This window comes from Xiphophorus hellerii, chromosome 7, assembly GCF_003331165.1.
Source record: "Xiphophorus hellerii strain 12219 chromosome 7, Xiphophorus_hellerii-4.1, whole genome shotgun sequence".
Taxonomy (NCBI): domain Eukaryota; kingdom Metazoa; phylum Chordata; class Actinopteri; order Cyprinodontiformes; family Poeciliidae; genus Xiphophorus; species Xiphophorus hellerii.
In genome coordinates this window covers 2,466,697-2,482,211 of record NC_045678.1, presented here as the reverse complement: position 1 = coordinate 2,482,211, position 15,515 = coordinate 2,466,697, and the positions used below count along the sequence as shown (strand labels likewise).

The window sequence follows — 15,515 nt, the reverse complement described above, 5'->3', positions numbered from 1 at the left end:
CTGAAATACTACCTGATCCTACACCAAAAACATTTAATCAAAAAAAGCAAGCTTTTCCATGATGCAAATTTATTTTGATAATTCCAATTTGTGCAATCTTATGGCCAATGGAAACACAACTTGTGCAACGAGACCAAGCAAACTGTTACAAGCTAACTATTTAGCCTTCAGAGCAAAAATGAAGCTCCTGTTTTTTTCAAACAGTCAAGTTATGTTAGCTGACAAAAATTAACCCCGTCTTCCAAAAAACCAAAAAAACTTTTTATCTTAAATTTCTTAACTGCTGTGCTGCCTGTGGTTTCCAAACTACAACCACAGGCAGTGCAGAAAATCGCCATTGATCGCTGATTGGCCCGATTGAAATTCTACCTTGCAGTCGGTCCTCCTCTCATCCAGTCGACATCTTTGAGATAATGAAACCAAAAAATGTCACCATTGGTGGTCACTGGTGGTAATGAATTTTTGCACTTCTGCTGTAAAATGAGAAAAAAAATTGATGTGACACTAGGCTGTAATTACCTTTACAGGGTGAGTAATGGCTCCATGACGTCTGTATAAGACCACTTACATGAAGAACATGACAAAGAATGTTACCTTTCTGCTTCTAATTGTATTTTGTCAAAAAAAAGAAAAAAGAATACATCATACCCATGTTGTCCTAATTCTGGCTTGATATTTGAGCCGTGTTTTCGGCACAATTGACTGGATTTTGTTTCCTATTATGGGAAAGTGATTTTTGCCGGTTTTTACCAGGCTAAGCATTGGCCTAGCCTGGTAAAAACTGCTTTGCTTGCGACATAGACTCTGGTGACGTTTCAAACAACTGGATCAGATTTTTCCCAGCCAGTAATGTTTGGCTGTGTCGTGTGTAATGCACCAACTTGACTGTGAAAGAAGCTACACTATGAAGCCTACCAGAAATGATGTGTGCCATAAACAACTGTCCCCATGTTTCAACCATCTAGTTGCTTATTTATAGCAAAGATAAATAATTTGGAAGAAGTCCTCTACAATTATTCTATCCACTCTGTGGGATGAAGTACCACACATTGTCCATGTGAGCGGTCCATGAACTGGTTCTGTCAAGAGGAAAGCTTACATATCAAACCAAAATTACACCAGAAAGGTGACAAAGTGTGGTCAAGGAGTTATTGTATGAATTGTTTTGAACCTGCAGGTAGAGCAATTCTGACTCTTTGTGGATCAGAGAAAACCTGATGGTAAATGTACGCTGCGTATTCAATCTGCCCTGGAGAAACGAATCACCAAGAACCTAGAATGAATGTGACCTGCATGACGAATGTACAGAAACCTGTGATTGTGACTAATGTCAACATGAAGCGCTTTAGACAGAGTAGAGCTCCGTCTCTATTGAAGCTGCTGGTTTATCTTTAGCGATAACCCACCTCTGGAAGACTGAGGCTCAGATAAAGCAAACAGGTTTGATTCTTTTGTCGGTTTAATCAGAGCAGATTACATCACACTGGTGAACAGCCTCGTCTGCTAAACAAGGGCTAGCATGCCACACAACGAACCATGCAGGTACTGATAAAAGCGCCTGCTCCCCATTTGTTCAGATCAACATGACTGTCAAAGACCATTAGCACAGAGTGGGTCAGTTTATTTGTTAAGGCAATTGATTGCTACAAAGGACAGAAACAGATATGAGTCGTGACATGCATGGGAAAGTCATCCAGACAGCCTTCGAGCGGACGCCTATGTTGCCTGGCCATTGATCTGACCTGCAGACATTTTGCGGACACCCTCCTTTTTCTGTTCGGACTGATCCTCCACGCTAGAACAAAAAAGGAAAGTACAACAAATAAACCTAGGGCAGAAATGGAGATATGTTTGATTAGTTGGATCTATGCACTCTGATTTGTTCACTCTTTGTCTCAGCAGGCATGCGGTGATTTAATTAACTTCTGATAAAATATTACAAACAAATATGTACACTCTGTAATATAGGCATCTAAAACAATTCTGTCAGTAAATGTACAGTTACTGTAAACATGCACTCTGTAACCACTGAGTCCAGCTGGCACCCAGGCTCCTTTTCTGTACATGCTGTTGTTATATTGGAACATTTCAGCATCAAACTGGCCGCCAAGATGGATGTAACTGACTGATGAACATCATCCCAGATTCCAAAATGAAGCTGAAGTGACGCCCGCGACTGGTTCCTATGGCGCCTGGCCTGAACACGGACTCAGTGGCTGTTAAAGGGAGTCAGGGTGTGAAGGCATCGAATGCCCAACCCTACAGTGGAGCTCAGTTTGGGCCGTCAGAACATCTCGGACTCCTTCTGCCCTGCAGCAGCACACTTTTCCACATCATCCAATTCACATCATGTGAATGTCATGGGAGATTAAAGGGTTCATTCATATTTTTTAAGTGATGTTCTGTTCACAATTTTATCAGGAGTAGTTTCCTAAGTAGTGGCAAATATGTCACGTGAGTTTGCAGTGAAGAAAGTCAAACAGTGGAAGGCTAAAGGCTAGAAAGCATTTAGCTTATTTTAGCTATTTAAAGTAGCTAGATAAGCTATTTAGCAAAAATAGGTTATTTTAGTTTTTTAAAAGAACTCAAAGGGAAAATGTTCACACCTGTGGGAACCAGTGCTGTTTGTCCATGTTGATTCCACAATGGTTTCAATTGAACCTCGAAATATTAAATATAATCACAGCTTCCACATTATTGTTTATTTAACAATAAATAAACAATATTTTATTGCTAAATAAAATATTGTTTATTTATTGTTAAATAAAAGATTTAACAATTTTAGCAATATGAAGCTAAAATTGAAAAAAAGGAAACTTCAGGATTAAATACCTTGAATTTCCTGAATGACTTGAAATCTCCCAGAATTTCAATGAGGTCTGGACTTCAACTAGACCATTGCAACTTTGACTCGATGCAGGCATTATTTTGTGGATTTGCTGCTGTTTTGGAGTCATTGTTTGGTTGATGAAGCAGTTTCAAACTTCTGCTGTCAGACAGAAGACCTGGCCACTGGCTGTGGAGTTCATGGTCAGTTTTGTGGTTCACTCAGGTGTGAATCTTTCTCTCTGCATCCCTTCAGTGAAACCCATACTCGTTGAATCTCTGTATATCTGTCCTGTCATGAACTTTAACATTCACCATGCAAACTGATGACAGTATGATCTATCATGGAGGTCCTTTGCTTTTATTTAGCTGTTTCTCTGACCATCTGGTGTAAATGTGCCAAGACCTCCACCTCTGGAGAGCTTGGCAGCTGCCTTGCTGCTACTTCGCCTCCTGAGTTACTGCTAAGTTTTTAGTTGTTTTTTTTTATGCACATCCTTACCATTTTAGCTTCATCTTTATTTAATAAATAGCAACAGTGTGGAGCCTGGTGTATGTTTTCTCAGACTTGAGGTTAGATTTGAATCATTTTAGAACCTAGCAAAGAATGTGTTTTGGGGTATGGTAAACTTTAGAGTTAGTTGGAGTGAACTTTCTTTGCACCATGATGATATCATTTGATGTGATTAGACGGACTGGAAAAGTGCTTTTGGAGAGCGACTGCATCAGTGGAACGGTGATCTGAGCCAAAATTTGCCACATTTCAACAATATATTAAAAGACATTCATGTGTACATTTACAGTATATGTGGGCAAGACCTAGTTTCCAGAAATATACATATTCTATCTGCACATACTCTTCTAATATATTTTGTCGGGACAGTATACATTTGCTATAAACACCAAACCAAGCTTTAATATTACTACGTTTTTCATTTCAAGCAATTTTCTTTTTCATGGCATTAACTCCTGATAGACCTCGATGAAGGTTTGGCAGCTCTCCCTCGAAGTTGACTCAACTACTAAGGGTCAAGTCTCAATAGCTGCATTTCCATTGACCACATAATTTGGCATTTCAAAAATAAACTTGCTTAATGGAAACACGCCAACTTTGAACCTTGTCAACTTTTTGATAAATAATTTTGCCATTAGGATGAATGAGGTGTTTTTTTTCTTTGGCTGTCTGAAAATTAGTATATTTTGCAAAACAGCAAGCAACAGGATGTTGCTGTAAGTGAAAACCACAAAGAAGAAGATGGCAGGAAGTAGTTGGAGGATGATGGCGTGGCGTGTTTTTGAACAACTTATCGCGTGAATAAACTTATTCACTTGTGATCTTAATTGCGTTTCTTATTTAATGGAAACAACTCAATTGCAAAATGATTCCCCCCCCCCCCCCCCCCCCCCCAACATTAACAGAATAGTGACAAAAGTTTTGCTCACATTTGTAATGGAACGCAGCTAGTGACAGAGACCCTCCCTGCAATAGACACACAGGTTTGCTTGACCTGTTGATGTTGAACTAGATTAATAAAAGTCAGAAGTGGCCCTCAGGGCTTTTGACGTCACTGGAAGTGTGTGTTGTACTGTGCACAGGACCTGATTCTACTGAAATCAGGAATTTAGTGTTACAGCACATGCATCACTTTTCTAACAGAAAGCAAGACTGAACCACATTATCTCTATGATCTACTTTTAGTCCAGACTGATATCGTAGCAGTAGTGGAAGTTTTCCGTGCCGGGAGCCTCTGCCGGATCGTCTGCACAGCCGGAGAAAGTGCTCTAAGGGGTTTCTTTTTGTAGGACAGTGATACTACAGATACTAAGTCCCTGCATGCTTCTGTCCTTTTCGGGCCACTGTTACACCATGACGCCATCAATCTGCAAGCGCAGTCAGTTAATAATGAATGAGGCTTTTCCTTTGCTGTGGCGTGATGAGAGTCTGTGGGGAGACCCGGGGACGAGTGCTCTTACAAGCAGCCGTTGTTTCATTATTCATAGGGGTACTTCAACCAGGACCAGGATCTCACTGTGTTCACCTGGCTGCCCCCCCCTTCCTCTCTCCCAGTCGTAGTGTTTCGGTCTCTAATGGATGACCTGCCCCTGTGACCGTCTGGACCGAGCAGCAGAACTCATCTGGCCGGGTCGTATTGGTGTGTGACTCGGGTTTTCAAGTGGCTGAGGGAAAGGATGTTTTCGGACTCCAGGATGATGGTTGGTTCCGTCCGTTGTCACCTCTGTAGGTTCCGAGAATAAAATGTCTAAAGGCCGCGCAACTTCAGGAACAAAAATGAATTTCTCACGTCTATAATCCAACCTGGCAGCAACACGGCTGTGGTTTGGCAGCAGGAAGTTGTAACGTTTAAATGTGTGTGTGTTTCTGAGTTGGGGTGTTTGAGTCCTACTCGCGGCTGTAGTTGCGTTTCTTGAAGGAGAAGAAGGAGGTCTTCTGGGAAGGGCACAGCAACATGGGGACCTGGTTTTTGTGTGTAATGATGACCTGAGGGAGTAAAGAAGAAAAATGACAGAATCAAAAACATTGCTTGGACTATGCTTGACAAGCTTACTAGTCTGACAGTCATTTTTTATTAGAATTTTACAGAAAAAAAAAACTGACAAGAGAGGCTTTGCTGCACAGTGACAATTAACTGACTTTAATTGTTATTCATCTCCCCTTGTGAGATGAATAATCTGCTGTGAGATTTGAAGGAATGACATTGTTGGAGGTCAAAGCCTTTCATGGGCAGTATGAAGGAGTCAGACGTGACAAAAGTAGAACACCACCAAGCTTAGCTTACCATGTTAACAGGCTCTGTTAGCTTGCTATATTAGCTTGCTATGTTAACGCTGAAAGGTCTGATTGCCACAGCCCCATCCTTTATTCATACTCCTTTAACCTTATGCCTTTTGGCCAATACAACCCCAAAATTTCAATGTATTTTATTTGAGGTTTTATGTGAGAGACTGGCACAAGGTAGCGCACAACTGTGAAGCAGAAGGAAATTCAGATTGTTGTCCTCTAAATATCTGAAAGACAATGCAGTGAGAGTCTGTTATGCAGTGACATGGGAACTTGTCAAGCTTTAAAGTAAGAGAAATGCTGGTGGACAGCCTGATGGGGTGGACAGCACTCAGTTTCAGACCATTGTTCAAGCAGGACAATGACACTGAACAGAGAATCAGACCTACAAGAACATGTTTAGTCAAAGTCTTTACCGGAATCCAGCTAAGAATGTGTTTGGCTTTGATAATGTACTCCTAACATGTTAGCTTCATATGGATGCGTTTTGATGCCTCTCTGTATTCTCTTTGATATTTTTGATGTGGTAAAACAGATAGTGAGAAACCCTTTGAACCATTTGACTAAATACTGGTAAATAATGATATGGTGCTACCAGCAGTGGTCAGGGTGGATGGAATTTGTGAATGAAAGGGTTTTGGAGGAAACAAATGGGTCCTCTCACCGTGCAGGGAGGCTGCATCCAAGGCTCACCATCGATCTGCATGGGCAGCCGCCGAGAAGTCCTGGAAACAGACAACAGAGGGATGACAGGTGAGGAGTTAGTGTGGGGAGCAGAGGTTGGTAAAGGTGGGCGATGGTCATGAAGGTCAGATATCACACATCTCTGAGGCAAGAGGGATGACTGTTAACTCTGTCCCAGTGTCGGGGTCAGACACTGCTCTCTTTGTTCCCATGAGAGCAGATCCCAGACAGGCCCCCACTCTTTACACTCCTGAAACCCACTGTACACACATACACGCGCGAGCAGCCAAAGTTGGTTTAAGACTTTTGTGCATGCCTCTGTGACTGAAGAAACACGCTGTGGGAGAACGGCTGGGATGAATACGCTTTTAATTCTGGTCTAGGAAACTGAACAAGAGTCCAGGTCCCTCAGATGCACCATAACACAGACCGCTGTCTTAACCAATGTCCTGTCCTCTGACACACAGTGGACACGCATCTGAAGTAGGTCGGTGTTGCTTCCTCCACTCTGAACTCCTTATCAGAAACTTTAGATATGAATATTATAAAACAATGAGGAATACTTTCAGTCAACTTTTAAATGTTTGTTAAAGTTTTGTTTTATGTTAGTTTGTTGTTAAAGACAGAGGAAAAACTGACCATTACCCTGCTGTCTCTGCATGAAACGCCATCTTAAAGCTGCAGTACGTACAGTAACTTTTATAAAAAAATATGGTTTTTACATATTTGTTAAAACTGTCAGCATGTCGTGACAGTATAATATGAGACAAATAATCTTTGAAAAGATCAAGCTCCTCTGCCTCCTCTAAGTGCAACTATTACATCTGAAGAAATGCACGATCAAAAGTAACCAATCAGAGACAAACCCTCCAATCATCCGTCGTCATCAGTGGCTATGCTAACTACACTTAGCATTCATGACAGACTGCTAATTGAGAGAAGCTGTTCCTGCTGGCTAGTCTGAAGGACTGCTCTCTTAACAAGTGTATTATTTTGGTTTAGTGATGAAAACCTACTATTTTGAATTACTTTAAAAGTTACACATTTTTAACTTAAAGTAACTTTTTATTTTGACTTTACTAGAAACAAGTTCAATACAGACCATATTTGACTCCTCGTTCACCAGAACCCTTACAAATAACAACAAATCCTTTTACCCAGAACTCCCTGCAGGAATAATAACCTCTGCTGATGGAAACAATGCAGTGAGAGTCTGTTAGAAACACACGTCCCTCCTCTACTCATTAATTATCCATGACTACTTCAATACAGTTCATTGATAGCCAGTGATTACCATGCACTCCACTGGTTGCCATTGGTACTATAGCTAATGGGTAACCAGTGGTTTTCCATTCTATTTTCAGACGTCAGAACTTGAAACTGAACACAGACTCTTCCTCAGCCTGTCAGTCCAAAGTCCCCACTGCTTGATTTGTAAAGAAAACAGCTATGATATATAATTCATCAGCTAGAAGGATGTTATTGTTTAGACATGAACGCACATAATCCCTCAAAAGGAATGCATTTTTTACTCTGCATGTACAGGGGAGGTATGTATTTTATATTCTGTGTGGTTGAACTGGAACACAAAGAATGGCTGGTGCCAGAGAAGGGCTGAAGCTGAGCGGTGGAAGGAGCACAGCTTCAGTTCGGGGGCAGGATGGCGGCGGCAGCTGACCTGATGGTGACGCTGGTGCACTGAGCCAGTCTGCGTCCCGCGCTCTTCAGCCCAGTGTAGATCTGCCCCATTTCTATTGCCCCCTCCAGGCCCACCACCTCCAAGAGCTGATCACTGAAGTCTGGAAGGCAGCAGAGAAACACAGAGAGAGAGAAATTCACAGGGTTTACCAAAGAAAAGAGAGATTCGAGTGAGGTCCAGTTAAGACAATACTGACGTAAAACACTGATAACAACATGTCAGAGCATCAATGTGATAATCTTAATACTCTATGTTTCTTCTTGTCAAAGTTCATTTGTTCAGTCAGTGCAATTAGGAGTAGAAGAACAAGGAAGTAAAACTGACAAAAACAAGTCAAGTTGGTCAAACATGTAAAAATAAACTGCAGCAAACCTTTCAAATAGTTCAGAAAGTAAATTTAGGAATTCTAAATATAATGTGAAATAAATAATAAAGCATGACATTGCTCAGTGCACAAAGCGTAGAACTAAACTGAATAGATCTGACCTTATGGATCGAGCATATCATCATCTAGAATTTATTCTTCAATATCGGGAACAATACAGATATTAAAATTGGATCTCCATGCATGTTTGGTGTTGAACACCAAATTATTTACACACACTTCCACCACACACACCTCTTCTCCCATGATAGAAATAGTGATTGGCATAATTGTTTTTTTCAGGAGTGTTTCTTCAGATGCCAGGACTCTGATTGATCAGCTCCTCTGCTGATCAGACATAAAACCCTCAGCATCACAAGTCCCTCATCAATCCAATGTCAGTTTAACATGTTTTATTCTCGTTTCAGTTTAATTCAGTTAAACTTCATTGCCCTGAAGACTATTTGCTGCACAGTCAGCGATTACACACATGAAAAAACATACAACAACCTGATCAGCAACAACAATCTTTCAGTGCAGAACAGTGGGGTTAGAGATGATCAATCTGACAGCAGTGGCAAAGACAGATTTTCATCATTGTGTATCTGATCGTCCTGATCCCAGCCTGGCCGATAACTAAAACACCTTCATAATTCTGAAAAGCTAATTCTTAAGTTACTTTCTAGGCCACTAATCCCGTTTTGTAGTACAGACTTTGATGTGTTCTGATGACAGTACACAGTAAATCTGTTGTGTTCACAATCCCCTCAGAACAGTCCACGCGTTCAGCAACACTTCACCTGTAAAGCCTTCAGGCACGGGAGAATAACGCTGCCTCCACCTGAACGTCCTTCCCCTGTCTCCGTGTGTGTGCAGAACGCCTGACATGCCACGACAGGCTGGATCTGACTTTCTCCTGCTGAAAGGAGGGACAGCAGTCTGGCACTGAAACTTTAATGTGTGTAAAACAATCCCGCTTTGTGTTTCTGTTCAGCGTGCTTACAGACACGAGGATTATGCGCTACTGCAGTTCATCTTAACTCATAAGTGATCTCTGAACGTCTCCATTTTGAGCGGACCCAGAAACTCCTTCAGATTCTTTGCGGGATGAATTTCAAGCTGAAAATTAGAGAACTGTTTTGTCCTCTCGGCCGGCGTGATAATTTGTGGGGTGTGACAGCAGAAAGTGTTGGCGGCAACTCGGCCACACTAAGTGTTGTGGCAAACGGATCACATGGCAACAGAAACCAAGATGACTTGGTTTCCTCTACTTCTCCATTTTCTTCTTCCTGCCATCACTTAGTTTGTTCTGATGAATGAACGATGTGGTTTGGCACCAAACTTAAGGCCAGACTCTGAACCCAGATGCACTTCACAAAGAGAATACTCTGTCTAAGACAAATACATGGCCGTAATGTAAGACGAAGAACAAGGAACATTAACAGAAGTTTTCTTTACAAGCAAAAGGAAGTTGTCTACATTAGTGCTGAAGCACCTTTATTCTGATACCTCTTAATAAAATTAAATGGAAATCAACTAATCAATAGAAGTCAATAATTCAGCTGTTCTATGAAAGTTGAAGAGGCAGTAAAGTGTGTTTTCCAGCCACATAGAATCAGTTTGTAGCACAATCAAGTAACTATGTATCTTCAGTTATAAAAATTCTAGATGTACATCAAATATGACTTATAATAAATTTGACTTTGTAATTTACTACCTTGAAATTGGGCCTCTATCTCTTTAAAAACTCCTATTCTATCTGAAGCTCCGCCTTCAGGAAGTCATCACAGAATTTAACGTTTTTACCAGCGTATATTGAGAAATAGCTCCTATAATGAGCTCAGCAGATGTGCAGTTCCACCAGGTGTTTACTAATTGCTGCTGGCTAGTCTGAAGGAGCTGAGTGGGAGGCAGAGACTCAAGCTTGGAAACTACAGAGCCGAGAGGAGTTTTTTCCTCGAAGGTGTCGATTGGTTTCTACCAGGCATTTTGCACAGCTGAATGGTTGCCAGGGGAGATTAAAGGATTTCTGAAACATGCATGAAAGTATCAAAGCAAAACTCTGGATATGCTTTTGATGAGGGAATAACATTAACATGGTTTAAAGCTAAAGAAAAGTTGATTTTACGTAGCATTGCCCCTTTAAAAAACAGAGTTTAGTTCTAAAACAGCATCCCAAGCTCTGAGCATGACATAGTTGTCTGTTCGACAAATCGTCTGAAGAGAGAGGATGGAGCAACTGCAAACCTACCGAGTCATTACTGTCCTCCTAAATAAACAGAAGCAAATAGAGGATTATTCGGGAAATCAGCCAAGAGACCAGTGGTAACATACTGTAAGTGCAGAGCTATAAAGAAAAGCTGATCACAGTTTAAGGTAAAATAGATGGAGCTGAATAGGAAGAAACCTGTTAAAAGTTTGGATAATCCATCCAGATCATGCAGTCCATGCTAACTGGATAAAGTGGAAGATAAACAGATAATTGGATTTCTTGGTCTTGAAAGCAACACAGTTTGCCCTAAAATCTACATCAATGCTGCCATGATAAAAGTAGAAGAAGGTTTGCTAAGGGTACCGATAGTATAAACCAGAACTTGGTGCTGGGAAGACTCTGTGATCACGTTGACCTCTCGTTCAGAGCACACCACATTACGTTCCTTCAAAAAAATCATCTGAATACTGACTGCTGGAAGTACCATAACATTTCCAATGTGTGATGCCATTGATCCCTTATTGAGTATCTCTGGGTACATACTCTATGACTGATTTTCAGACCTAATCATGTTAACATGACTTCTTTACAAGCAGCATTTTTCTTTATCAGTTCATGACTAGAGGTCCCATCCTGGCTTTAGAACGAGTCTTCTCCAAGTATTACTCACAGCTAACAGAAGAATCACTGATTCGTTTTTTGATCTGAGGTTGTTTTCTGAATAAAGGCTCTTTGTTTCAAGGCAGAGGTGGAATGAGGAGCGTGGAATCATCATCCAGGAGTCTCAGCCCCCCGAGGGTCTCAGTACTGCATGCCACCCTGACAAGCTGCAGCTAGCCCTGCAGCCTGTTGGGACTGAAACCGCTGGCTCTGTGTGTCTCTGTTACAGTGTGAACAATGGTAATCATTTTCCAACCATGCCAGAGCTCGCTCGGCCTGCTGGCTTTGCTTCAGTCCACAAACAGGAAGCAGTTGTAAGCTTTTCTCTGGAAAGGAAATTGTTTCTTAAAAAGGCTCCGCCCCCTCGGACTCAGGACCAGTCTGAGTCATGCTATGAAAAGAATTTCACTGGGACGTGAATGTAAACGAGGGAAAACACTTATGGCTTCTCAGACAACCATCAGATATTTAAACTGATTCACTGTTGAAAGGTTATGAAACATAAATTACTGCAAAAACTTTATTTAACTTCATTAGCACATTGTCTGCATCAATGAGACGGTGGCCACACTGGGGCATGAATTGTCTCAGAATACCTAGATTGTACTCAATGAATGAAAATACACCAAACTGAACCAAAATGAGTTTAAGTGATCATTTTTGCAGCAGCATTTAATTCTTTAATATTTCAGATAAGAGTTTTACTCGTGGTCTGTGAGATTATGCATAAAAACTGAAACACTGGTGCACTTCTTTCAAAGTTTTAATTTTGATTTGTGTGTTTTAAAATGGACAGTAGGGATCTCAAACGGTTAGAATTTCCAATCTGATTAATCACAGGGTTCCTGTGAATTAACCATGAATTAATTGTTTAAAGTTTTTAAAATGTTTTTCTTATTAAAGCTGTCAGTTGATCAAAATAGAATGTGACTGTTTTTGATGGTTTTGTATGTGTCATTGTTCATGTTTTTCATTTGTTCATATGTTAAATGCTGTTTTGTCTACAACAGTAAAATAAATTAGGGCTTGTTTGAGTTGTTTTCAGAGATTACTTTTTTCAGAAAAAGGGAGAGCATCCTCATAGATAAACAGCTGAAACAGATCTATGTTCAAAGTACAGAAGCCTGTGCGTTAAAATATTAACATGTTAAACAAGCCAACTACATTAGCAGTTAACTTGTTTGTGGCTAATTAGACACTATTCTGTTGTCTATTTAGCCACCAGAATAGTTGATAATAATCATGATATATTTGATGTGTATCGATGATTGATTTTGGCAATCGAATGTAATAATTGTTACTGGTTTCTTAAGAAGTGATTGTTCTTATGACTTTTTATTTTTATGTTTTTATGATATAAAGCACTTTGAACTGCCTTGCTGCTGAAATGTGCTCTACAAATAAACCTGATTGATTGATAATATCAGAAATATATGGCTTCCTGCTGGTATATGGGGATGTTTGATGGAAACAAACCACATACAAGCAATTCTTTGAGGTCTCTGGACAGAGAAGAAGTCCTACAGAAGACACATTAGACTGAATATGATCTACTGTGTTTATGACTCTGAGTCACCAAGAGAGATTCAGAGCTGAGTTTGTTAGTAGGTGTGAAGTGTGGGAGGGGGAAAGAGCAGCACCGCACTGTAATTAATGGGCTGCACTGCTAACCTTACTAATCTGGTCCTGGATGGCTAAAGTGCCTCAATTCAATTCAGTTCAATTCAATTGAACCTCATCCCTGAGGGCCAACATACAGGCACAGTAAAATAGAACAAGCAACATATGAAAAGCCAAAGCAACTTCACTATCTGCGTTTCCATTACAAATGCGAGAAAAACTTTGTCAATATTCTGCCAATGTTGAAAAAGCACAAATTCACAATTGTGCCGTTTCCATTAAAATCACACGTGAATAAGTCTATTCACGCAATAAGTCATAAAAAAAATGAGTGCATGGTCCTAAAACTACTTCCTGTCGTCTTCTTCTCTGGTGCCAGAGCTGGCACCAGAGTCAGGGTTACTAAACCAATTTTGCTATGGATGAAAAAAAACAAACACCTTATTCTAGGGTCAAAACGGTTTACAGAAAAACAAGTTCTTTTCTAAATTGCTGTGTTTCCATTAAGCAAATGTATTTTTGGAATGGCAAATTGTGCAAATATATGGTCAGATTATGGCTCATGTTTGCAGCTATATTGCAGAGTCTTCTAGTAAAAAAACAACATAATAAATTACTAAAACATAAGAACATAGATTGGATGTTTTCAACTTGGAAAGAAAATCAAAGCACTCAGAGAAAACCCCAGCATGTGCACAGAGAGAGAGAGAGAGAGAGAGAGAGAGAGAGAGAGAGAGAGAGATAAAGAGAGAGAGAGAGAGAGAGAGAGAGAGAGAGAGAGAGAGAGAGAGTGTGTTAAGGCTGAACTTCAACAGCAATAAGTTGGTTGTTACTCAGTGTTTTATGTCAGTTGTCTGCTTTTGGGAAAACTATCCAGTATATCACTCATTTCCTTTGGAATGTTGCTCTGTCTTTAGACAAAACAGTCATATTTAATAAGTTAGGATAATGATCCAATGAGGCTTTTCTAAAAGTACTTTTTGAAAATAACAACCTTTATACAAGTATTAAACACACTTTGCATTAGGCCCACATTAAACATTTTCATTTTTCGGGACTGTAAGCAGAAAATCATCATAGTTACCAAAAATGAAAGCTAGAACAAATCTAGTCTGTGTGGGATTAATTTATATAAGATATTTTACCAAGAGATGAAGTTACTGAAATAAATTAATTTTTTGACAATATTTTTTATTTGACAGATATTTAAAGCATAGCATAATTATCCAGACACGTTTTCTTCAAAAGAATGACATGTTAAAACCTTCAAACGTGACATCACTTTAACTAACATGATCCAACATTAACTATACCGAAGTAATGAAAGAATGCGACATTAAATATTTTGATTTGTATAAAGATTCCTTCTGCCTCAATGTAAAAAAAAGTGCAACGACAGAGCAACTATGTAAACAAAGCCAGGGTTACTAAACACAAAGTGCTGATATTAAGTCACGAAATTGGAGAAAAACAGGAAATACAGATCTGAGGAGATGGAAAACAGCTTTCCTGCTCTAAGACGCAGAGAAACAGAGAATACTTGAAAGGAACATTTAAACAACTTCCAGGCAAACATATGGCACCATGGAGAATTTCACTCAAAACGCTACTGACAACAAAACACATTCATGCACACAAACTGCACAATGTCTTCATTTTGCATAATTCAACCATCCGACCTTCATAACAGAGTGAATCCCCTGGAATGTGCTGGTAATGTAAATCAAGACAAATATATCTATGATGTCATTTCCAGGTGGTTTGGTAACTGCTTGTGACACTATTTTTCTTTTTAAATATTTTTAATATTCCATTTATTTTACCAGGTTAACCCAGCGGAGATCCAGATCTCATCTGTAACACCATCCAGTCCCTCCAGGAAGTTTGTGATTGCAACTATTAATGCAAATTCCTTCATCAGTCACAAATTTTAGGTGGACTTGCAATTCTCACCTCAAAAGGTTTTTGCAAATCTGACCAATTACCTTAACTTTCCCTGCATTTCCTTGTTTTCTGACCAATCATGGAAACTCAGCTGAATTTTGATCAATCCTCTTAGGCCCCTTCTAATTCAGCTTCCTGTTTCATGACCTCTCTTGAAAGCCAACTCTGCAACATTTAGCATGTGTGACACTAAACTAAACAGTTGCCTTTTTTCTTTTTCTTTTTTTTTTACAACAAACATTTTTGCTCATACCACATACACAGTTCATGTTAACCTGAATGACTAAGATGGAATGCTTCCTTTGAAATCTGCTCAGGTCACAATCTTTGATTTATATGGAGGGCTCTATTAAAAAGTTATTTCACTTTAAACATTACATGTATTCATCTCCCTTCTTTTTTGGGAATGTTGTTTGCAGAAATATAAACTTTTTCTGTAAGATCATGTTATGGCAAAAATAAAGCTTAAGAAATGTGGAACTTTGACCACATTTTTTTTTTAAACAGGTGCCACAAATATCACAAAAAAAGCATCCCGACATCCTGGAGGGACTGTCTAGAACTTTACTTTTAAAGTCGCCAAACATGACAGTGAGATGATTATCAGGCATTCTGTCACTCAGTCTCTGTAATCACCGATTTTGTAAAAAACAATTTCTGTTTTCTCTTTTAACTGTTATGAAGAAAAACAGCTGAAAAATTCTAC

The 15,515-nt window shown here is 39.7% G+C and overlaps 1 protein-coding gene across 3 annotated transcripts in view; it reads right to left on the bottom strand.

Moving 5' to 3' along the window:
* Positions 1-1,441: 1,441 nt before the first annotated feature.
* Positions 1,442-15,515, bottom strand: part of dgkg (diacylglycerol kinase, gamma) — a 109,672-nt gene continuing 95,598 nt past the window's right edge. For all 3 annotated transcript variants that reach the window (XM_032566648.1, XM_032566649.1, XM_032566650.1), the window contains 3 exons: positions 7,989-8,109; positions 6,291-6,351; positions 1,442-5,326 (listed from right to left, as the gene is read on the bottom strand). In XM_032566648.1, coding sequence (XP_032422539.1) covers positions 5,228-5,326; positions 6,291-6,351; positions 7,989-8,109 — 281 coding nt within the window. In that variant the 3' untranslated portion in view covers positions 1,442-5,227. The remainder of the gene's footprint in view (positions 5,327-6,290; positions 6,352-7,988; positions 8,110-15,515) is intronic.